General features: G+C 37.2%; 2 protein-coding genes across 4 annotated transcripts; one reads left to right on the top strand and one right to left on the bottom strand.

Annotated features, from left to right (window-relative positions):
- The first annotated feature begins 4,569 nt into the window (after window positions 1-4,569).
- LOC105053649 (uncharacterized) lies at window positions 4,570-10,191 on the top strand. Of its 2 annotated transcripts, none has more exons than XM_010934902.4 (7): window positions 4,570-4,782; window positions 5,771-5,832; window positions 5,929-6,075; window positions 6,616-6,720; window positions 6,810-8,690; window positions 9,099-9,291; window positions 9,369-10,191. In XM_010934902.4, exons 4-7 carry the CDS (start codon window positions 6,685-6,687, stop codon window positions 10,040-10,042), a joined length of 2,784 nt encoding a protein of 927 aa, XP_010933204.1. In that variant the 5' UTR covers window positions 4,570-4,782; window positions 5,771-5,832; window positions 5,929-6,075; window positions 6,616-6,684; the 3' UTR covers window positions 10,043-10,191. The 2 variants fall into 2 exon arrangements, with proteins under 2 accessions (XP_010933204.1, XP_010933203.1); XM_010934901.4 differs by having other exon boundaries at window positions 4,571-4,782; window positions 6,644-6,720.
- A 5,278-nt stretch (window positions 10,192-15,469) lies between these two features.
- LOC105053647 (tetraspanin-20) lies at window positions 15,470-21,783 on the bottom strand. 2 transcript variants are annotated; one of them, XM_010934898.4, is made up of 6 exons: window positions 21,292-21,776; window positions 21,029-21,128; window positions 18,856-18,936; window positions 18,654-18,758; window positions 17,543-17,737; window positions 15,470-15,782 (listed from the first exon to the last, which is right to left on the bottom strand). In XM_010934898.4, exons 1-6 carry the CDS (start codon window positions 21,468-21,470, stop codon window positions 15,711-15,713), a joined length of 732 nt encoding a protein of 243 aa, XP_010933200.2. In that variant the 5' UTR covers window positions 21,471-21,776; the 3' UTR covers window positions 15,470-15,710. The 2 variants fall into 2 exon arrangements, with proteins under 2 accessions (XP_010933200.2, XP_073101573.1); XM_073245472.1 differs by lacking the exon at window positions 15,470-15,782 and adding an exon at window positions 15,789-15,977 and having other exon boundaries at window positions 21,292-21,783.
- Window positions 21,784-23,065: the final 1,282 nt, after the last annotated feature.

Raw genomic sequence — 23,065 nt, 5'->3', positions numbered from 1 at the left:
AGAATGAAATGATTCAATTACCCTTGCAGTTATAAAACAACATTACACTATTATAAAGTAATACTATAATATTATAAAATATATTATATTATTATCAAGCAACACTATATTATTGTAAAGTAATATTACAATAAAAAAATACTATACTATGATAATGTAATACTACTTTATTGTAAAGAAATATTATACTTGTATAATATAATAAAGTAACACTGCATTATTATAAAAAAATATTATACTAATATAATATAATACTATCTTATTGTAAAGGAATACCACAATAATATAATACAATAAAGCAACATTGCATTATTATAAAATAATACTATACTAGTATAATGTAATACTATTTTATTGTAAAGGAATACTATACTATGATAATACAATACTACAGTATTTTAAAAGATATAAAAGTATAAGAGTATAAAGGTCATTTAAACCAAAATGGATAATTACTTTTAATTTATATTTCAAATGGATAGCTATTTTTACTTGAAATTTAAATAGTCTGGGTAGTTTTGATGCAGATTTTCGTCTTGAGATCGGATCAGCTGGAGTTGGGCGGCGACGGTCGGACGATGGCGTCAGGACTTGCAAAAAAAGTTCTTAACTGAAGGTAGCTCTGGCAAGGATCTTCTGACGCTCAAGTTAGAAATTCGATAATAGAAGGGAAGGAATGAGCGTGTTGGGAGAGAGGAGATTTCAAATCTTGGGAGTTTCTTGTAAGCCTTTATTTATAGATGGAGGCTAAAGAGCCATGAGAAGAAAGAGAATCAGGCGGTTAGCCTTGACTTATCTTGAGAGATATAGCCGTTATCCTTCCCTTATCTGGAAAGATTTTATTTATTTTTTATTGTTTATCCATTTTCTTGTGATAATGGGATTTGAAGTTTTGTGCAAGATTGGATCTTCCGGTGGCCGATGTCAATCTTTTAGGTGACTTTTCTAAGTTAGAAAAGGGGTAGAGAGAGATTGTCAAAGACTTTTTTATCTTCATTGAATATCTTCGAAGATCGTGTCTGACTTTCTGATCTTCTTAAGTTGGATGATTAATATCACATTGTGATTAATGGGGCTGCATCCATTAATGGCATGGATTGACAATCAGATGTTTGAGAATGGATGGCCCTTCTTTTACTTCTCATATTTTAATAGGACGATGTGATGGAACCTGAGATATCTTCATGTGTCTTGTTAGGTCGGTAGCCCAGTGTAGATTGGTCTTTGGAGAGAAAATCGATGATCGAGCTCGTATCAGATCTCAGACCGAGTTCGAGATACTTTTATATCCTTGCATGCATGAGTCTCCGGTTAGTACAAAATTATCTCCAACAGATAGCTATTTTAAGTTAAAAATATAGATAAAATTTTTTCTCTAGCTTCCTATTGTTTTAATATTTAGCTTAGCGTATTGTTAATAATGGTATTTTGGAGTCGCATGGGACGATACCAAGTCATTAGAGATTTACTAAAGCCAATTCTCACCCCCCCCCCCCACCCGCCCCCTCTGTGTATTATCTGATAGTTGCTGGACTTGATTTTTATAATCATTATTAATAGATTGGCTTTCATGCTCGTAGGACGGGGCTCTATCGGTGTCTGGCGGTCGTCGTGTCTCTCGCTCCCACTATTGGTCGATGATGTGACACATGTTATAGTATTTAAAAACAATTTAATTCAATGTATATGGACCCCGAACAGCATGATTAATTATGTTTAGGTGAAAGCTTTTGTGCATACACATGGTAAGATAGCACCACATATTCGCCAACCTTTGATTGCCTTAATTTTGGTGGTCCTCCAAGAATTAACTCAGGAGAGACAGCAACGTAAAGGTGTCTGTAAAAGCAGATAAGGGGTTGAAAAGGACTACTGTTAGATTACGTAATAGTTATCTTCAGGTCCATGCAGATGGATATGGACGAAGAAAAGATTTAAAATATTTTTAGATCCATGCAAGCTGTAATCCCAAAAAGATCCCATGCTGTCAAAGAACATCAATCATTTTTTTAGTGCAATAACCTGAACCCATAAAAACAAAGGTTAGAATACCATTCAACCATTCTTTTTCTGTCAACTTAAAATATGGATATATTACTTTTTCAAAAAAATTTATACTGAAACATTCAGAATACTCCATCAATCATAGTGTTGACAATCCAATAATAATCCTACATGTCTCCGTATTATGGAATACTGATCAGGCAACCGCCACTTGAACTTCTATGGTTGTACAAAAGAAGTTCTGGAATTTTCTACTTGTTAGGCAATAAATGACCAGCCACCCCTCACTCTGCTCCTCCACTCAGTTAGATTCATAGTCTCAGTAAATTTCAAAACGTGCAAACTGTTATCTCCCAACAATTTGAGCATCCCTTCGAGGCCCTCGAGGGAGAGGATGGCACGCATCCTCCTGAACGACAAGTACTTACTTTCATCTATAAATTTAAACTTCTTGGAACCTTTTAGATGGGTGAAGACTTGTTATACATGTCTTTTTCCGGAGGTTGATTCCACACAAACTGAATCTATCTTTTCTACTAAGCTCTGAGCATCTCTGGCTCCTTAGAAACACACTTATTCCATATGACATCCGTCGAAGCTCCACACTCTCTCTTCATTTCAACTGCTTCTACCTCATACTCAACTCCACATCACCGCTAGATTATTTTTGAGGGCTCAAAACTCTTCTGCTTGCTTTCGCGGGAGGCTTACTTAGGCATCGGAGGGTCCATCGCTAGGGAACCTTGATGCAAAGACTTTTCTGTCTTTGGAGGTTTTGCAGGATCCGACTCACGGGATCAATTAAGGATCAGGTGCCAGCACGTACCTCTCGAAGGTCTTGTTTCGCTATCCAAAGACCACCACGTTCTTTCCCTCAGACTCCAGTTCAGCGGCCTAAGACAGATCAGCTTTTCGATGGCAATAAATTGGCGCTAGAAGAAGGACCCTCCAAAATTTAGCTCGTGGGATCAATTGAGGACCAGGCATACATGCCTTCCGAAGGTCTTGTTCGACCTTTCGAAGACCATCGCGTTCCTTCCCACCAACTCCAGCTTAGCGGCCTAAACTAGATCAGCCTCCCGACAGCAACATTAGTGCTAGAGGAAGGGTTGCCTCCTATCCATGTATGTAGAGTTTCCCTCGATTGGAGGACTACTGTTGTAGGAGAATGACACATTTTATCCTATATCGGTTGTAAGTCAAAGAAGACTCTAATTTATATGGGATTAAGGCCTTCTCTTTCTTATTGAGACGCCTTTTATATAGGACAAAAAGAAAGTCTTTGTGCACTGTGTGTAGTATAATAAAATTGACATAAAGTACACCATCCAATCGTATAAAAATATAGCCACCGCTTTTCAATGTATATTTAATAGCGCATTTAATATCCAGAGTTTTACTTTTTCGTTTAAAATTTTGAATGACAAAAATGTCTCTCCTGTTCTGAAAAAATTATGACATTATGTGACCATATTATGACATCTTATGATCAAATTATGACTTCTTACATACAAAAAATCATAATTTTTTTTAGAAGACATAAAGAGGGAAGGGTATTTTCGTTATTGAAAATTTATAAATTTTTAAAAGACAAAAATATATTTTCCTTCCTTATGACATTCTGTGGCCAAATTATCAATAGGAAGTCATAATTTGATAGCAGGATGTCATAATATGACCACGAAATATCATAATTTTTTCAAAAAAGAAGAAATATTTTTATTATTCAAAATTTTAAATAAAAAAATAAAATTACAGAGATTAAATATGCGTTGGAAAGTGATGGCTATATGACTTAATCAGATAGAACAGTGTATTTTTTTTATAGTGCATGTAATATATAAAAAATTACTCATAGGATAAAATCATGAGGTCTAAAATAGTATCTTGATATGTTAGAGATTAAGATGGATAAATCTCGTCAAGATGGGTGCAAAGATGGATCCATCCGAACCATTCAAGTCTCTGGGCGTAACATATACCATATGGAATTGGCCACGCACCATGCTATTTATCTTTTCTCGTTCCCATATGCTATAGAAAGTCACAAGCACATTATGAATGGGGTATGAGGAGGTGATTTGTGCGATGCATTACTACGTGGAGCATACGGTGAGGCGTATAATTTTTTTTTATATTTTTTAATCTAAAAGTATTACATTTGTCCTTTCCTCTACTATTAAGAATTTTTTTATAGACGAACTATAAAAATAAAATACGATAAGGCGAGATAGGCGAGCGAGACCCAAGACACTGTTTTAAGAAAGATATAGTAGCACTCTCAACAAGTAGGAGGTTCATTTATTTATTTATTACAGTAAAACACTCAAAAACCACCCAACTGCACCCGGTCACGGACACCTGCGGGCCCATCTGCACTGGGACCCACATTCCAATGAAAAGACTCAAGAGTACAGAGCCGTTCCGTGTTAATTTATGTGTCTAACGTCTAGATAACATTATTCTTTACCGCGTACCCTCATGAATATCACGCTCCTTTCCAGTGTGTTACCCCCCCACTCGAGATACAAGGGGCGTGCATTTGCTTGGAAATGTCGTGGAATTATTAGTTTCCAACCGCTCCACCATTTAAATCCAGTACATTTACCCACACGGACAAAAATTCCTCTCACGTCCGCCGCGCACTAAGCCCACCCCTCTCTCTTGATCGTGCCAGGAGCGCGGTGGTGGAGCCACCGGTGGCGAGCTGTACGGACGCCGGAGCATGGGTCAGAGATCACGCGGTCCTCTGGCGGCGGAGCCATTTTGGGGATCAAGGTAAGGGGAGGGAACCGATGAGAGCTTGTTGGGTGATCGAATTTGTGGTGGTTTAGATTCCTAATGTTGTCTATCAGTTGCTTTTTCTTTTTTGTTCTTCCGGTTTGTCTCCTGATCTCGGCTTCCGAAGCTCGCCCAATCGCTGTCTCTGGAGGAATGCAGTTTTGTTTTTTGGTGGGGGGGTGGGGGGAGTTTCTGGCTTGCTGTGGTCCTTATCTGCTTCAGTTCTCTCGTGCTCCGGGGTGGAGGTGGTATATTGTTGGCTTTGGGGAGGAATCTGATGTTTTATTGTGGAGATCTTTGAAATTTGGATTCGAATTGGGGGTTGGGGTGGTGAGTTGGGAGTGCTTTCCTATAAAAGTTTGTGCTTTTTCTTTTGTTCTCTCTTATTTCCTTATCTTTCTGACAAAAATGTACGCTTTTTACAGCTAGATTCCCCCATAGAGTGCGTCATTCTCTTGGATCATGGTTTATTTTTTCAAAAAAATTGGTTTTTATAAATTCGCTATGTCAGTTTTCTTTCTTTCCGTGTCTTCGTCTTTTTGAATTCCTTGGTCATTCTTTTTTCCTCCTTTCTCATTCGCTTTCTCGCGTCCTCCCCCCGCCCCCTCCCCCTACTAATCGAATCTAGGGTTTCGTGTACCATTGCTTGCCTTTTTTGAGGCGACTTTTATAAAGAATCTTTTTTATGGGTTCTTATTACGAAAATTTTGTCAACAATTAATTGTTTTTGTGTCGATTTTGTTAAAAAGATTAGCTAAAAGCAGCATCTTTATAGAAGTATAGATTGCGCAGGCGATGGGAGTGGGGTGTCAATTATGGGTCTTGCTGTGTTTAGTAAAATTAATCCAAAGAAGTCCTCCTTTGCTGCAGTAATCTTATCTCTCTTACGTTTGACGGGATTTTTGGCTATAAATGCGCGAACTTTGCATTCTTATCCTGGGCAATTCTGTAGTTCCTAATTTTAGGTTTATGTGTACTCTTGTAGCTTGAGGCTTGAGGAGGAGCTGTTTATCTCATACATCTGAAATGTTCCGGTTCACAGCCTTGGTAGGTGATTTGAAATTACTGAGCCCTGAGATTAGAATGATGGTGAAGAACTCTTTTCTGATGGGTTTATCTTCTTTCTCCTTGTCAATCTTACAGGTGCTGGGATGAGCGGGTTTCAGAAGCAGAAGGTGCAGGGTCTTAAGAAGCCCTTCCCGGGTTGTATGTGAAGGATGATTAACATGTTAGACTTGAATGCTGGCATGGCTGGGACCAAGCTGCTAACTGATAAAGCTCATGGAGATGGTATTCTTCAGACGCATCTTCTTGATGCTGTTAATTTCTCATAATTTTCCTGTGAAGTGTTGTTTTTCAACCATTGGTCATGTGAAAGTTATTTAAATAATTTTTATTGAAACCTTTGTTCCTTGTTATCATCCATGATTGCTCCTTTTTTTTTCCTTGATAACAATCCACTCATGTTACACATGAAATTGCTGCTTGCTCAGTTTTTTTTCTCTTTTGCTTTCTGATTTATGGACTTTTCAGAAGCTGTTTCAATTTTACAGTTTCTGTTACGTAAATATTTTTTTCCTTTTCCAGTTAAAACCTGATTTGCCATTTTTTCATGAATTAGGATAGATGTATCAACATCATTAAAGTGATAAATCAGTATATTCTTTCTGGACCAAATACAGCTTCTTTGCAAAAATTTGTTTGTATGAAAAGATTGTTTTTGCATTTTGTATCCATTGATTGCATTTTTTATGTTGTTATACATTAATTTTACTTTTTCTGGGTTCTACACGCCAACTTGGTGATTGATTCTTAAAAGTATTCCTGCAGTTATTTATATGGATAAATCATTGAGCAGGTTCTCCAGTTCGTAGTAACCAATCAGATGTTAAGAAAGCCATGAATCTGAATGGAGTTTATGTAGATGACAAACAAGTAAGCAATCTTGACAGTGTCACTTGGGTGAAACATTATCCCTATCTAGTGAAGTTTTTTCTGTATTCTGATATAGACCACATATGCAGATTGCTTGCGATTTGAGGAAGAGTTCTTCAAGCAAGAGATCAGGTGGAACACCAGTAAAAGTTCTAATGGCACAGGAGATGTTGAAAGAAACAGAGACGAAGCGGAAGCCACCTAGTGTTGTTGCTAGGTTAATGGGTCTTGATGATGATCTGCCAGCTCAGAAACACGTATTAGTTGCAAACAAAAGGAACTCACAAGATGGCTATTCAAATACTACCTCAACAGGATCAATTTGGGGTTGCCAGCAGCTGGAAGATGACTATTTTAACAAGCCAATGCCATGTGAGAGTGCCAATGGAAAGATGGAATGTAAGGATGTATACAAAGTCTGGCAACAACCATCAAGAATGAGCTACATCAAGGATCAACATCAGCAGAAGGGAAGATGCAACAAAGACCAAAATGAGAAACAAATTGCTCTTGTTCGTCAGAAATTCATGGAAGCTAAACGTCTAGCTACAGATGAAAAGCTTCTTCAGTCCAAGGAGTTTCAAGATGCCCTTGAGGTTCTGAGTTCAAACAAAGATTTGTTCATCAAATTTCTTGAAGAACCAAATTCCCTCTTCTCAAAGAAAATTAGAAAGCTGTATACAGTTCCTCCAGCACCACAGACAAAACGCATTACTATATTAAAGCCGCTCAAAACAGTTGAGACAAAGGGTGAAAAACTGGTGAAAAGACAGCAATACCCAACAGTTGATGAAGGTAGATGGGAGACAATCAAGCCTTACTGGAGCCATAGCTTCACCAGTTCAAACACTGAAAGCTTATCTCAGCTGGCAAGAATAGTGGTCTTAAAACCTGGCCCTGGAAAGCCCTATGACATGAAGATGAAGGTGAACCCCCGTATCACTTCACCTGAACTGTTCCAACAGAATGATGTTTATGAAAGTTTTGGGGATAATGAAGCTGTAGGTTCAAGAGAAGTAGCCAAGGAGATCACTCGGCAGATGCGACAGAGTCTGAGTTGCCACCGGAGGGATGAATCTTTGTTATCTTCAGTCCACTCAAATGGATATGTTGGAGATGAGAGCTCATTCTATAAATCAGAAAATGAGTACATGGAAGATGAGTGTGGTAGCATTAGTGACTCTGAGATCGTGACTCCAACTTCACGATATTCATGGGATTACTTTAACAGATTTGGCAGTTGTTACTCAGCCTCATCTTTTAGCCGGGCATCCTGTTCATCCGAGTCTTCGGTGATTAGGGAAGCAAAGAAACGGCTTTCAGAGAGGTTGGCTTTGATGGCATCTAAGGAAACAGGTCAAGAACAAATACAAATGCCTGGGAGCTCGAGCACTTTGGGCGAGATCCTTGCCATTTCTGGGGTGAAGAAAGAAGAGGGTGGTGATGGAGGGCTTACTGTTGCAAATAGCAGGTCATATGGAGAAGATGAATTGCGGGCACAGGCAGCCTGCTTATCCATTGGTAGGACAAAAGTTGAAGATGGGCAGTGCTCCCCCCAGACTTTATCAAGGTCAAAATCTGTCCCAGTCTCATCCTCAGTTTATGAAAACATTGGTTTGAGTGTCAAAGCTTCTGACTCTGAGATTCATAAATCTACAATAGCAAAGGACGTTGGACAGCCTAAGAATGGGAAATTGTCCTTGAGGGCAAAATTTTCTAGTTTATTCTCTTCTAAGAGTAAGAAAGCAAGCAGAGCGAAACCTGTTCTTTCCCCCTTAGTGGGCTCTGATCATATATTCCAGTCTGGTGGTGCTGAGACAATCATTGATAAAAATGATGATTTATCAAAATCAGTTCATAATAGTTTATTCATGGAAAGTCCACCAATAAATTTAGATGAAAAATTTGCCTGTTCTGCTTCAGCAACATCGGCCAGCAATGGATCTAAACAAGGTCCTTTTTCTTCTAAGGTTTGTTACATGTAGTTTATATCTTTTCCACTTTTATCTTGATCAAGGTGGATAATGTGCATTCTTACTTCTAATGAATTATACATTGCTATGCAAAATAGTAATTTCACTTTTAACGTGGTTGATGCTAGTTTTTTCCTGATTGCTATCATGCATGATTTTCTGTTCCATATTGTGGGGTCTTTGAACTGTTATGCTTTGATTTCTTCTTGTTGGTAAAATCGAAAAAAAATATAAAAGGAATATCTTCTTCTTTTCTCTGCCTCTCTTTTTCCTTTCCAATCGACTCTTGCACTTAAAAATATGCTGCTCTATAGAAAATCAATGCATGTCAAACTTCATTTCACATTGCACTGATTTTTTTTCCTCCAACTTGTTGCTTACAAAAAACATTTTGGTTCCTGACAGGATACTCTTTCTCCTGACGAACCCAGGACATATGATAGTTTGAGTGAGAACCAGGACAAGTTCAGGTCCTCCAAAAATTCAGGCACTAACCGTGATCAGCCGAGCCCCACTTCAGTTCTAGATGCTCCGTTTGAAGATGATGCCAATGATGATGTGCCCCAGACACCCGATAGTGCTAATGCTGGACAACAGCGTGAGTGTCAGTCTTACCTTGCTCTGCAAATCTTTTCTTTCCATATGCTAATGTTTTCCTGTATCATATTCCTTCAGAAGCAGTGTCTAGGTCTCCAGCAATTGAATCAGTTGCCCGTTCATTATCATGGGATGACATCCACCAGGAAACATCATCACCGAATCCCTCAATACTCTGTAGGGCTTTGTCCAAGGCAGATGTTGAACGTCAAGAACAACTTATGTTTGTCCAGAAGTTATTGTCATCTGCGGGCCTAGATGGTGAAAAGTCTGACATGGTTTTTTCCAGATGGTATTCGGTGGACAGCCCCTTAAATCCAATATTGCTCAACAAGTTCTTGGATCGGAAAGAGGAAGAGGCCGAGTCCTGGGAGAGGAGATCAAATCAGAGGCTCTTGTTTGACTGTGTGAATGCAGCATTGTTAGAACTTGGTCAGGCCACCTTGCTGAATGCATACCCATGGAAGGGTCCTTACCATCATCCCCAGAAGGACACTTCACCTGATGCTCCATGTGCTGTCGAAGTATGGGGTCTCGTTAGGAATTGGTTTTCAGGTGAGAGGAAGCTGGTGGCAGGCGACGACAACAGCAGTCTTATGGTGGACAGAGTTTTGAGGAGGGAGGTAGAAGGAAGAGGATGGGATGAATCAATTAAGTCAGAAACACAGGAAATTAGTGCAGAGATTGGTGGGGAGATTTTGGAGGATGTGGTCAGAGAGGCTTTGCTGGAATTTGCTAGTACATGTTTGTAATGAGTTGCCTTGCTGGTTTCTTAGCTTCTCTTGTAATCCTTTTCTTTCCTTATGGCCTTGGTTAATTACTGTCCTTGTTTTCACTGGAGAAATGATGGCCATTACATTGTTCAAATATCCATATTCCCACAAGTGATAATGTTTGTCTATTCTCTAATGTTTGATGATTGTTCATACAACCCTTGGCAAATGCTAATGCTTTTGCCTCCATCCATTTCCTATTTCTACAATTCTAATCTTTTGTTCGTTGCATTATTTACCAAGTCATCTCATGATTTTATGCTTTGATAAGTACAGTAGAAGACATTATTTTCTCCAACCGTGCAATTTATGGGTGTCTCCGAAGCGTGGGGTGGTCAACAAACAATGCCTTCTTGTCGAAGGATAAGTCCAACTTTACCACTCGTGATCTTGTCAATGTTTTAGAAGGATTAAAACCGGAGGCCCAGAGCTGCGGGCGGCCGGGGTGGTTGTAATGGCAGGCTCTATAAAATCTCCTACCGGCCAAGGTAAAAGAAAGGACCATGTGGCTTCCTTCTTGGACGGCTACAACAGTCCAGAGAGAGTTGTGAAACATTAAATTATAGTTTTTTCCCTACTGTTTTATTTATCCTGTTAGACTCTGACAGCATTTGTTAACGAGATTCCGATGGTCTCTTCATTAAATCGAGGCTGCGGAAAGAGAGAATAAGAAGGCCCTGAAATACTTTGACATCATCTGAAATATAGCTCTAGTTAGTACAAGGGTTAGTGTTTTTATATCCTTTTTGAGTAGAAGTTGGTTTACTGAATTATTGAATTGACTCTGGAGTGGGTCAGTCCCTGAGATGAATAATTTTCTGTGGGGTTGGTACCATGGTAGTCTTCTTGGTTTATTTGTTTGGTTTGGTGTTTGATAAACGTGTGTGTGATTTTGTTGCTTGTGTTTTACAGCATTCGCCTGGCAATGTCAAAAGGCCATCACACAAGCTGTATGTGATCTGGCCTGTCGGTGAGGGTAGTAATATGAAAGGGGTAAGTCTTTTCTTTCATCCATACAATACACAAGTTTGATTCTTGGAAGTGCACCAACTTTATAAAACTAATAGGACGACACACCAATTGTATTCCCTTCTATTTGATATACAATTGCCATGTTGGTGTTGATTGCTTCTTGATTTGCTGATTTTGTTTCTTCTGTCACCTAGTTAGTACCGAGTTCGCACATTAGTTTTTGCATTTGTCTAGAGCGAGATGATCTAGAGTTTTATTATTGTTATTGTTATTATAATAATTATATATACTGGATACAACCTTATGAGATGGATCTCCACGCCTGAGCCTTGGAATCTTGTCTAAGCAGCTGAGCTGCCCATCCATGTGGAATCTCTCACTCCCTTACCGGATTCCCACTGTTTTAAGTCATTGAATTTTGTCACTATTCAAGTTAATTAAATTCAATGTTAATCCAACATTTTAAGTGCTGTTGCTGCCAAAGTCCAGCCTGTCTATGACCACCAAGAGGGTACTATTGGATCTACGATTGTGGAATATGATCCGCCTTGAAGTCGCAGTCTGCATGCGAAACAAATAAAAAACAACTCACCAGATTGGCTCCGACCGCGCTCTTTGATGTCTATGTTAGATAAGGTTTTGGAAGAACAGTGATAAAGAGAATATAATAGAGAATGATAGTACAAAATATTACCCCATGGGCTGGTCGGCTCACTTTGGCCTTCTCGGATTGATCTTCAGATCAATCTTTAGAAGCTTTGCCTTTGGGAACTCGATTTTTTTATGAGCTCCGCTTTCTCAGCATTCTGATGAGCTCAGCCTTCTAAGGTCGGTTTTCTGATGGACTCGGCCTCCTAAGCTTTTTCGACCTTCTAAGGTCAGTTTTCTAATGAGCTCGATCTTTTTTGCTTTCTAATGTCAGCTTCTCGACCTTCTAAATCGGCTTTCTAATAAGTTTAGTCTTTTTGACCTTCGCGGTCTTCTTGGCTGTTCAATGAGCTATGGACCTACAAGAAGGAAAGAAAAATATATGATGGATGAGGGCTTATGAGCTTCTTACCATGAGAGCTTTGAATTGCGATAATTTTTTTTTCAGAATCTGTTTCTTTTTGAATCCCTTGGTCCTGTTTATATAGATGTGGAGTAAGAATCTATTATAGTTGGAGATGGAAACTAAAGGATGAGATATTGCTCCTATCATCTCCTTTCTTTATTTGAATTTAAATTTAGCATAATCATCCTTCCATTTCTAGATACCTAAAATTTAAATCTTTATAGAATTACTGACCACATGTTAATCAATGATATGGAGGCTGATTTATATGCCATGTTATATGCCCCCCACTTTCAAGTCCAAGCTATTTTCTCTAACTTGGACAAAGGAAGTAGTCAGATTGTAATTGACCTTATTTATGATTTAAAAAATGAGTATTATTGGAAATAATTTTGATGGTGCTATTATCTTATTTCTTTTGCAATGATTGTATCTGAGGCCGGCTTGGAATTTTATCCCAAGTTATCAGTTGAATAGGTCCATATTTGATCTTCTGCTTGAGTGGTCACATATTCCCATTGGGATCCAATTTTTTGCCAAATCTTCTCATCGATCCGAGGATCAGTATTTTAAAAATCTCAGACGAAGCTAAGGTATCTCTAGTGGATCATTCTCATCGGTTCAAAAGTCTCAACTTGGATCAAGGTGTCTGCTTGTAGTCAGTTGGCTAAAGCTAAAAGCTAGAGCTCATACCTTTTATTAAGTCCGTTCTCATTCGACCAAATCGAATCATTCAAAGCCAGAGCTTGTATCTTTCATTAGGTCGGTACTCAGTCGATCAAGTCGAATCATCCTGAGCCGGAGCTCGTACAAGTCATTAGATCGATTCTCATTCGACCAAGTCGAATCATCTCAAGCTGGAGCTCGTACTCATCGTTAGGTCAGTTCTTGTCTGACAAGTCGAATCATCTCGAGCAGAAACTCAAACTTATCGTTAGGTCGGTTCTCATCCGATCAAGTAGAATTGCGATTCACAGAGGTTTTTTTTGGTTGGTCGAGATCGACTTCAATTGAGTTGCTTCAAGTTTATTGCAGCTCCTCGATATGGTCCAAGGTGGATCTTTTATTGCATTACATTGACCTTCTCTTTGGTATGAAGGATGGATGGAAGATAGGTGTGTAAAGGATAGATGAGAGAGAGGATGGATGGAAGATTCATACATCCTTTTATATGTTTGATGAAACATAGAATGATGGATGAAAATTATTTTTTCTCTATTTGGTATAGGAGAAATGCAAGAGAGGATGGATGATATTTATATGATATTTTTATTACACTACTCTTTAATAAAAATATTACTATTATCAATTTATAATATTTATTTATGTTAAACAAGTAAACAATATATAAATTTATAATCACTATAATTTATAATTATATACAAAATTATATAAATATTAATTAATTAATTAATTATTAGTTAGTTAATTATATATTAATTATATAAATAACTAATTAATTAATACTTTAATTTAAATAGTTAATCAATATTATATAAATAGTTAATTAAAAATAGTAAGTAAAAATTGAGAAATAGAAGATAATTTGAGTTATTTAATAATAATTATCGAAATTATGTACTAAAATTAAAATAATTAGTAATAAAATTTAATAGTGTATGATTAATAGTATATATAAAAATATATATAAATAATATGAATGAAAAAGTGAAGAAATATTATAGTTCTGTCAAAAAATGAATGTGGAATAATTTTGTCAATACAAAAATCCATCCATCAATATCTATCCATCCTCATTGCATCTTTTCAATTTGGAAAGATATAAATTGGTGGGCTAGAATGGATGGACAATCCCTCCTTTTCATCCATCATTTATGTAATTTTTTGAATCAAATAGTAGATAGAGACTATCCGTCGTTATAGCCTCATCTATTCATCTTCTCATGACCCCAACCAAACACACGGTGAATGTCGATCTTGTAATAGGAAGACACAAGGAAAGTGAAAGTATTTGGAAAGCCGGAGGGTTGAAGGTTCAGCCCCCCTTCTTGCAGCACCAATATATTGCTGTCGAAATCCAACCTGGCTAGGACCACTAGGAGGATGCTATTGGATCCACGGTTATAGATACGATTTGTATTGGAGTCATAGATTTGCACACAAAACAAATAAAAAATAACTCACCAGATTGGCTCTGGCTGAGCCCTCCGATGCCTAAGTCAGATTGAACTTTGGAGCCATAATAAAGATAATATAATAGAGAATTATAATGTAAAATGTTACTTATTCTGGTTGGCTCACCTTGGCCTTGTCGGATTAGCTTTAAAATCAATTTTTAGGTATTTTGCCTTCGGGAGCTTGGCTTATTGGAGCACGGCCTTCTAATGAGCTTATCCTTCTTGGCTTTTTGAAGTCGGTTTTCTGATGGGCTCGGCCTTTTCGGCTTTCTGAGGTCGGTTTTCTGATGAGCTCATCTTTTTTGACTTTCTGATATCGGCTTTTCGGCCTTTTGAGATCGGCTTTCTGTTGAGCTCGGTCTTCTCAGCCTTCTTGACTTTTTAATGAGCTGTGGACTTGCAAGAAGGAAAGAAAAGAATATGATGGATGGAGGTTTATGAGCCTTTTATCATAAGAGCTTTAAGTTGTGGGAGTCTTTTTCTCTCGGAGCTTATTCTTTTTTGGATCTCTAGACCCTACTTATACAGGTGTGGAGGAAGAATCCATTATAGTTGGAGGTGAAAACCAAAAGATAAAATATCACTCCCTCGTTATGAACTATCACCTTCTTTCTTTATTTGGATTTAAATCTGTTATCATCATCCTTTTGTTTCTAGATTTTTCTTAATTACAAAGTTGTAACTATTTGAAATTCAAATATTTATAAAATTACTTACCACATATCAATCAATGATAGAAAGGCTGATTTATAAACCATACCAAGTGCAATTTAAAATTTTTCTCCCATAAAGTGCCATTTAGAGTTTGATCATTATTGTATCTTTTTTTCCTCTTTTTACTCATATAATGCAAGAGGTTGATTAACATGGCTTTGTTCTATCATCACATTGACTGTTGTATCGTATAGATGTCCTAGAAACATCTAAATCATAAATTATTTGAGGGCCCTGCTTTCTGCGTCCCTCATGCAGCTCTTTGAGATGATAGATTGGTCCTTGTCCCATGGCCAGGGCCCAAGCTATGCCTACTTTTTATGCCCAGAGGCATGGTGTATTCATTTTTCTTGGGTTACAGATGATTATTTGGATGAACGGCAGGGGCAAGGAATCTTTACTAATGGTCCCATGATTGGAATTTTAATGGTCCTCTGCATTTAGATGCTGGTCCCATAGAACTAACTTCCAGTACTACCGCAACCAAGGGAGAAAAAAGCATGAATCCAACTATGCAAACTAATCACATAGTTCCGAATTAGTGAACCGTTCTTAGAAAGTTCAAATGATTCCAACTGCATGTTCCAGAAAAGGATACAAGAAGCAGCAGCAGATTTATACAAGCCACTCTCCACAACTATACAGAAGAATACTAACAAACCATCACACAGTCCCTAACTACTTACAGCAGCAGCAGAAATAGCTCCATATCTTTTTTTTTCATTATACTTGTACCACAATGAATAGACTTTCGCAATCACTGCTACCACTAGCTGTGGAGATCACCCGATGTATTTGGGTCCATGGCATTGTCTGAAAGCTGGCTTTGGCCAAAAACATACTGCAATTCAAAAAAAAAAAAAAAAAAAAAAAAAGAAAGAAAGAAAAAAGAAAGGAAAAAAAAAGAGAAAAACCATCAGAAAATCAAAGCAAACACATATTGCCCGCTCAAATGAATAGGGTTTCACAGTGCGTGCAAGTGCCACAGGCATGCATTAATTATGAGAACAGGTAAATCATCCCAGCTCCATCGAACCTGTCGAATGCTCATGTTTCAGCTTTCAACCAACATCAGACCACACAACAAACTATTATAATTGCATGAAACTTGATGACACTATTTCATAATTACTTACAAGAAAACATCAAAGCAAATGTGATTGGAGATGTAGTTCAATACCGAACTTTGTTTTCGTTAATTGCATTAATTTGCAAAAATGAGTTGAAAGCTGGGAAGAAGGATTTTTGCTTTAATATCCATTATGATGGTTGATTATTTTTATAAAAACAAACACATCAAAGCTTTTCCTTGAAACTATCACCATGCAGTTCTGTCAGAAATGATGGGAAATCTTGCAGATCAAGAAAGAAATGTTTAAGGCTCCTAAATGGACTCAAAACTGCCCCATTCAAACAAGAATCTCTCTCCGAATATAATGCTTGAATCTATCACCCCTGAAACATAATGCTTTTGAGTTAAATCAAAAAATGCACCAAGATGCAGTCATTTATCTAGGACTGGTTTCTAAAATATGATGAACAGCAATTATCATTTGCCAGAATGGTACTGAAATATACACTTTCAAATAATCCAAAGTTCTGGAGATGAATGCTACAAATCCTTCATGTGCTATTACAGTATGATTTTTCTGTTGAATATAATCATGTATGCATTTGAAAACTGTGATTACAATTAATGTGTTGATGGATGCTACAAAATCTAGACCATCTGAAGCAGCAACAGTGCTGCTTTCACTTCCTCCAGGGAACAATAGGATGTGGGAGATTGATACCAATATCTGGTGCACAAGGATTTCAAGTTAGAAGAGCACAAATGCGAAGCTATATCAAAATGCAGGCTGCTTTGGGCAAGATACTAATTTGCTTGAGGATTTGTGATCGAGTGCACTAAGTGGGATGAGGTTGATCGGGTGCCTAACTACACCATTTGAATCAATATCCTCTACATGGGTTTAAAACATAATATGCAGCCTTTGATTTAACTAAGAGAGGAGAAAGGTAACAGGAAACTTAGGAGAACCACAGAAGGTCTGTAGATCATATTTGGTGTGTGTTTGGATGCCAGCTACCCATACAGGTGAGATGGGATCACAAATCAGGCAGGGATATTGAGAACTAAGAAGTGGGTGAAATCAGAGGAGTGCTCTCTTCTTGCAATTGTAGATTTTTGGGATGCTAAAGTCCATCTAAATATAGAATTTGCTCGTCCTAAAAATCTGGATATTCTGGGGCTTGTTCCCTGTTCAGTGTCTCTAAAAAAGTGCTTAAAATGATATGATTTAATGCACCAACTGCAACTCCATGACCATAGAGATAGGCCCTCCAACTTACCATGCCAACTGCATTTCACCACTATGTATACAATATTGCACACTGTGGCTGGGGCATATGCAAAAGACATTCATAATCATCCCTGCATGAAACAGCGTTGCCAAATTTCTGATATCACAAAATGAAACAATCGGTCCTATTTGGGTACCCAGCTGAGATCCACTAGACATGGAAGTTTTACTTGGGATCATCAAAGATATGCCTTGAGATAAAAAAAAAAAAAACTAACAAAACAATGAAAGGGAATACCTTCTGCTTTATTCGTGAGTTCCAGGTGTCTGAGGAAACCACTGTATTGTCAAAAGAGGTTGAAGCAAAAGTTGGACCACCTTGTGGGTTTAGCAATGGCTTCCTTACAGTAAAAAATTCTTCATCACTATCGTAGTCCACACTTCTTGGTGAGGCCATTCCTCGCAGAATCACTGCTAACAGAAGTGAGAGTGCCTGCATAGAAGATGTAAAACAAAGCAAAGTTTTCTAATAAACTATACAGATGCTTTGCAGTGCTCTTATTAAAGCAACACTTGAGAGTCTTAGCAGTTCAACTTGTTTCATGTTTCTAACAATGCACGCTCAAGGACATCTGTTAAAGAAGCATATCCAAACATCCTCATGAACCATATATTGATCTTAGAACAAATAATATTTAACAGAAGCAGCATTTTCATTGCTTATATCTCAAAATGAATGGGCTTAGTCAACATAAAATTTAATCACCTATAACTGTGATCTTACTGACAAAAAAATTATTCATTTACAATTTATTGTTTGACAGTCATTTTAGAGGCATGAATAATATATTGATCACAGAACAAATAAGATTTAAAAGAAACAGCATTTTTATTGTTTATAACTCTAAATGAAATGGCTTAGTAAATATACAATTTAATCCATTACAACTGTGATTTTCTGAGGAAAAAAAATATATGTTTATAGTTTTTTGTTGGACAGCTGTTTTAGAGGTATAAAAAGAATGATATATTATTTTTTTTTCTTTTTTGGTAGCTTGTATAGTCTTCACCTCTTTTCTATTTTCTATTTCCTTCATGATCACAATTTGCTATTAACCACATGGGTGTGATTTTATACATGCTTGCGCTGTTGTGTTAATCAGATGCTGCTTTGTATTCCTTCTACATTTTCTGCTGAACTTTCAATTTGCACTCCTAAAAGCTTTACTGAAGTTTACAGTAGGTTCATAATTAGCATATCGTAACTAAAGCAAGAGAAAACCAATTGATGCTTAATGCTTGGAGCATTGTATGCCAATTTGATGAGCAACCATTTATACTTATTGTCAGTTCAAAAAGAGAGAATGGCTATTCTATACTTTACAATAAGGCCAAGTATATTTGGATACCTGAACCACCAATACAGTTACGGCCACCCACTTACATATACCTATATTGGCTTCAATAAATGCTCGGAGACTTTTTAATTGTCCAGTAGCATCATGTGGAAGATCCTGTGAGGCATGACAGAAGGCAGCATAAATGTTTACCAATGCAAGTAGAAATGGTCCCCGAGAGAAGTCAAACAAGTGTTGAATGCTTTAAACTTACCTCTTCCCAGTGTTTGTTGAAGACCAGATCACTCACCAAAGCAGCTTCTAGTAAAATTAAAATAGTGGTCAAAACTGCATACTGTGATCACCCAGCTAAGAAAATCATGCAAGCTCAAAACTTTGGAATAAAACAAAGAAAGAAAAGGGAAAGAAAAAAAAAAAATTGAGATCTGTAGAACAAATAAAAAGAAAGGTGCTGGGATGTTTAAAATGATCTAGAAGGACAAACAAAATGAAGATAACTGCTCTACAAAGCAATGATGAGAGGAAAGCATAAAAGTGTAATGATCACTAAGTAACCTCTCATACATGTCACCTGTCAGATGCATGGTAAGCAAGATAAGTTTATCCAGGTTATGTGCTACAGTCTATCAGAAAAGCAATGAACTTTAATGATAGATCCAGAACAGCACTATCCAGGAAAATTGTGGAACCAGATATCATTGTCATTATGACATTCTATATTTGCCAACCAATTAATCAAGTTTTCAGTCAAAAAAATAAAAACAAAGGAAATGCCAAGTTATGTATACTGATTGTTGTCTGTAAGCTCAGAAAAAACAGTTTCCATTTTAGTTACAGAACACTAACTTCATTGCAATTTAACTGCTCCTGCATGTGGTCAAAAATAGATATTAACAAACCAATCAATAATCTTGAAGTTGTAGAGTTCTCAGCAGTTGGTGATGAAGTGTCTTGGGTTATTTCTTAGTTAATTATGACATATTTCTGTTCTGTTTCCCAAGATGAGATAGTTAGAAGCTAAAGAAAATTTGAGCTTATTGATAGTTGATGGTCTGAGAGGCAGAAATATTATCCACAAGGTAGCACGTGGACTTAAAAAGGGAATACAAGATATTATACAGTTGAATATGGACAGCACAAGAAGCAAACTGGAGAAAAAGGGAGAGAGCAGGTATCAGCAAAGCTTGAAGTGGAACATAGATTTGCCATATCAATGAAATCTGCAGCTTCAATAAACGAAAAAGAAACTTCAATTTTAGGATATTAAACACATGAATGCATGCATCAATAGCGAAGAAAGGAAAAAAAAAAGCATCAAGTAGTACAGATGAATGTAATGGATCTGGTAAACAGTTCAAACATGAGCCAAGCAAAGTCTTTGAGGCTCTAGGTGAGGTAGGAGGCAAAACTTATCCACATAAAGAGTCATTTAAGTTAGCTGGACAGTGAATAAAGACGTAAATTTCTAGAGCACAACCATGTTTTCTATGCAGGTACCAGATGATGGGAAATTGTATGCATTAATTATTAACTCTGTAAACATATCCATGATTCTTAATAACAAGATAGGCACTTCTAATAATTTGTCTGGCTTGATGATCGTGAGATTCTGAATGACTAATGGTCAATTGTTAATGCTCGGAATTTCATTAGGGTGGCTGAAAATAGATAGTGCCAAGTGATATCAGACTCATGCCTCCAAATATTTGCACAGGTTAAAGGAGGAAGTTTTATTCATATTAGCAACAGAAATATTTTAGTATGGTAATAATTTATGCTGGACCTTCCCCCTTTTTTTTGTTCCTGATCCCCATAACCATGACTTAAAGCTTGTAAAGGCATTGTCAGGGTCAAAATTTATGATCTCATTTTTGTGTGTTTTTCCTAACTTCACCAGATTTTCAATGGCTTGTATTGCTGTTTTCGTCCTCTTTTTCATACTTTAGTAATTCAGAATACCTGCTGTTTTTTTGTTCGGCACCATGCCACTTTAGACAAAATGAAAGAATGTATATGAACAATTAGATCTATATACAAGTTGAGACATGTCCTTAAGTAAAAAAGAAAAAAAAGAGGCCAGAGCATACTTGCAGACACATACTGTCAACACCAAATAAACCAAAGAAAAAGAAAGAACAAAATCGTAATTCAGTATCTCCAAATAGGCCACTTGGTAAAAATTAGGCTATGAATATCACGCACTGGCATTTCAAATCTCCAAGTTTTAGTATTACAAAGAACACATTGCTTATATAACAATTTTTTTTCTTTTAAATCAAGGCCTAAGTAGCCTCTGTGACCACTCACCAATCTCTAGTCGGTTGCAAGATGAAAACTTGCTCACAGAATAATTCTGCATGATGAATTATACTAAAATGTTATGCAAAATAACTGGAGAAGAAGAGAGAGATTCATAAGTAGGATACAAAACAGAGGCAGCATCCATTGATGGTCTCGGCAGCAATATGCCCAGTGAAAGCAATTAAACACACAAAGATCCCGATGCCCATCAACGAGCACACCAACCTGTACCAGTTATAACAAATTACTTCATCACAAGAATCAATCACAAAAGTCTATCATATAACATTAAAAAAAAAAAAAAAACAATTTGGAACCAAAATTTAAGTTCCAATGGTTACCATGCAGCAAGAGATTTTGCCAAACATGGGAATGGGAGAAAGAATACCAAGGCGCCGGAAGCTTGTCGAAATCGAAGCTAAATCCACTGCCTCCATGACCGTGGCGGTGCCAACGATTCAGCATCCACACCGAATAGAGAATGAGCGAGACGCCAACGAAGGTCTGGAGGTAATTCAGAAACTTTAGGAGAAAGGCGAGGCATCTCTGGCAGAAGCTGGGACGCATTTCTCCTTTCTCCTCTCTTCCCCTTTTCTCTCTTTCTCAAAGATGAGGAAACACCGACGGCATCAAAAACCCTGAATCCCTCTCAAAAATATCACCTTTTCTCGATCAAATGAGGCGAAAGGATACGAATCCTAGCTCCAAATCTTGCTTTTTAGTTGGCAGTTTTTGTTTCATAGAAAGGGGGAGGCGGTGGGGGAGATGATTGGAGGAGGAAGCCGGAAAAAGGGGCAAAAGGGGAGGAATGGAAGTGGAACGAGCTGGAGTCGTTGTTATTGGGAAAGAGGGGGGTCTATTATTGCCTTGGCTTTGGACGGGGAGAGATAAGAAGGAGCGGGAAGCAGGGGGCTCCACTCTATCGTCCGTCCAATTTGTGTCCTGTTGAATCACGTGTGCGCTTACGCGTTCGCTCCTAAATGACTTTTTGGATGAACTAAATTAAAATTTTTAAATAATTTATAAATTATTAAAAAAAAATTAATTTCTAAAATATTATCTAATATTTTTTCAATTATAATTTCGATAGTTTTCTCTCATCAAAAATCTGATGTTATAATCTCTGATATATTTACGTAGAGTACTCTTTGTTCGTATGCTCAACCAATACGGATGTGGCTTAAAATATTTTAAAAAAATATCACTAATATGATCAAAATTTTAATTTCAGAAGACATCCTCTTCTCCTCCAATTGGCAACCGTCTTCTTTCTTGGCTCCCCTAAGATCCATCAAATGTTATCTCCACCCTTTATCTTTCATCTTCCATCACTCTCTCCGATTCCAAGAACAATTGAAAAAAATAAAAAAGAAACGATTCGTAGATGGAAGAAGAAAGATTTGGATCGAATTTATATTTTGACTAAGATGAAAAGTACCATCAATCTTTTTCATAAAGATATTTTTCAGGACGAACAATGCACTGAAGAGAAAAATTCTATACTTTACACTAACAAATTTACAACAGATGATAAAGACTATGATCATCCTAATAGCATTTGAAGTTATTTGAGTTGGATGAAGCCTATAGAAATCTAAAACATTTATTAATGAAGAGATGGAGAGAAAATTGAAGTCTAAATTGGAGTGCCTTATCATAAAATGCAACACTCTACTCTAGAGGTTCAGTAATTTGACCATCTCAATATGGGACTATCAACTAAAAATCTTTAGAAATTTGATATTTTTCTCTAAGTTTCTGAAGATCGGACTCAGAAAGGACAAATTGCTCAATACCAGGACAGAGTAATCAAAAAATTTCTGTATTAGAGATTCTAGATCATTCCGATCTGAAGTACTACATCAATATTGCCTGAGGTGAAGTTGTCATCTCAAGCTCAATTTGGGACTGGATTGACTAAGGTACTCGATCATTCAATTCCTTTTTTCCCTCATCTTATCATCGCTAGAAGATATTTTTATGCAAAAAAAAGGAGGTAAAATGAAGGACTAAAGAAAGAAAAGGGATGGAAATAGATAAAAGAAGGAAAGGAAATCAATTAACGAAGGAAGAACAAAGAGCAAAAAACCTGAAGACCTAAAATACGAAGAAAGAAGAGAAGGAAAAGAAATAGAATCTACCTAATATATGGGGATGAGGGC

This window comes from Elaeis guineensis, chromosome 11 (assembly GCF_000442705.2).
Source record: "Elaeis guineensis isolate ETL-2024a chromosome 11, EG11, whole genome shotgun sequence".
Taxonomy (NCBI): Eukaryota; Viridiplantae; Streptophyta; class Magnoliopsida; order Arecales; family Arecaceae; genus Elaeis; species Elaeis guineensis.
Note: the sequence above shows the minus strand (reverse complement) of the source record. Positions and strands in the feature narration are given on the sequence as shown.

Excerpts from the sequence above, each read along its gene's own strand:
- LOC105053649 (XM_010934901.4), top strand. The coding sequence starts at position 6,003 with ATGATTAACATGTTAGACTTGAATGCTGGCATGGCTGGGACCAAGCTG. Across the intron at positions 6,721-6,809 it reads TTTATGTAGATGACAAACAA|ATTGCTTGCGATTTGAGGAA; the intron begins GTAAGCAATCTT and ends CCACATATGCAG. Across the intron at positions 9,292-9,368 it reads TGCTAATGCTGGACAACAGC|AAGCAGTGTCTAGGTCTCCA; the intron begins GTGAGTGTCAGT and ends ATATTCCTTCAG.
- LOC105053647 (XM_073245472.1), bottom strand. The coding sequence starts at position 21,470 with ATGCGTCCCAGCTTCTGCCAGAGATGCCTCGCCTTTCTCCTAAAGTTT. Across the intron at positions 18,937-21,028 it reads ATGGATGCTGCCTCTGTTTT|TATGCAGTTTTGACCACTAT; the intron begins GTATCCTACTTA and ends GGGTGATCACAG. Across the intron at positions 15,978-17,542 it reads ACTCACGAATAAAGCAGAAG|GTTCGATGGAGCTGGGATGA; the intron begins GTATTCCCTTTC and ends AGCATTCGACAG.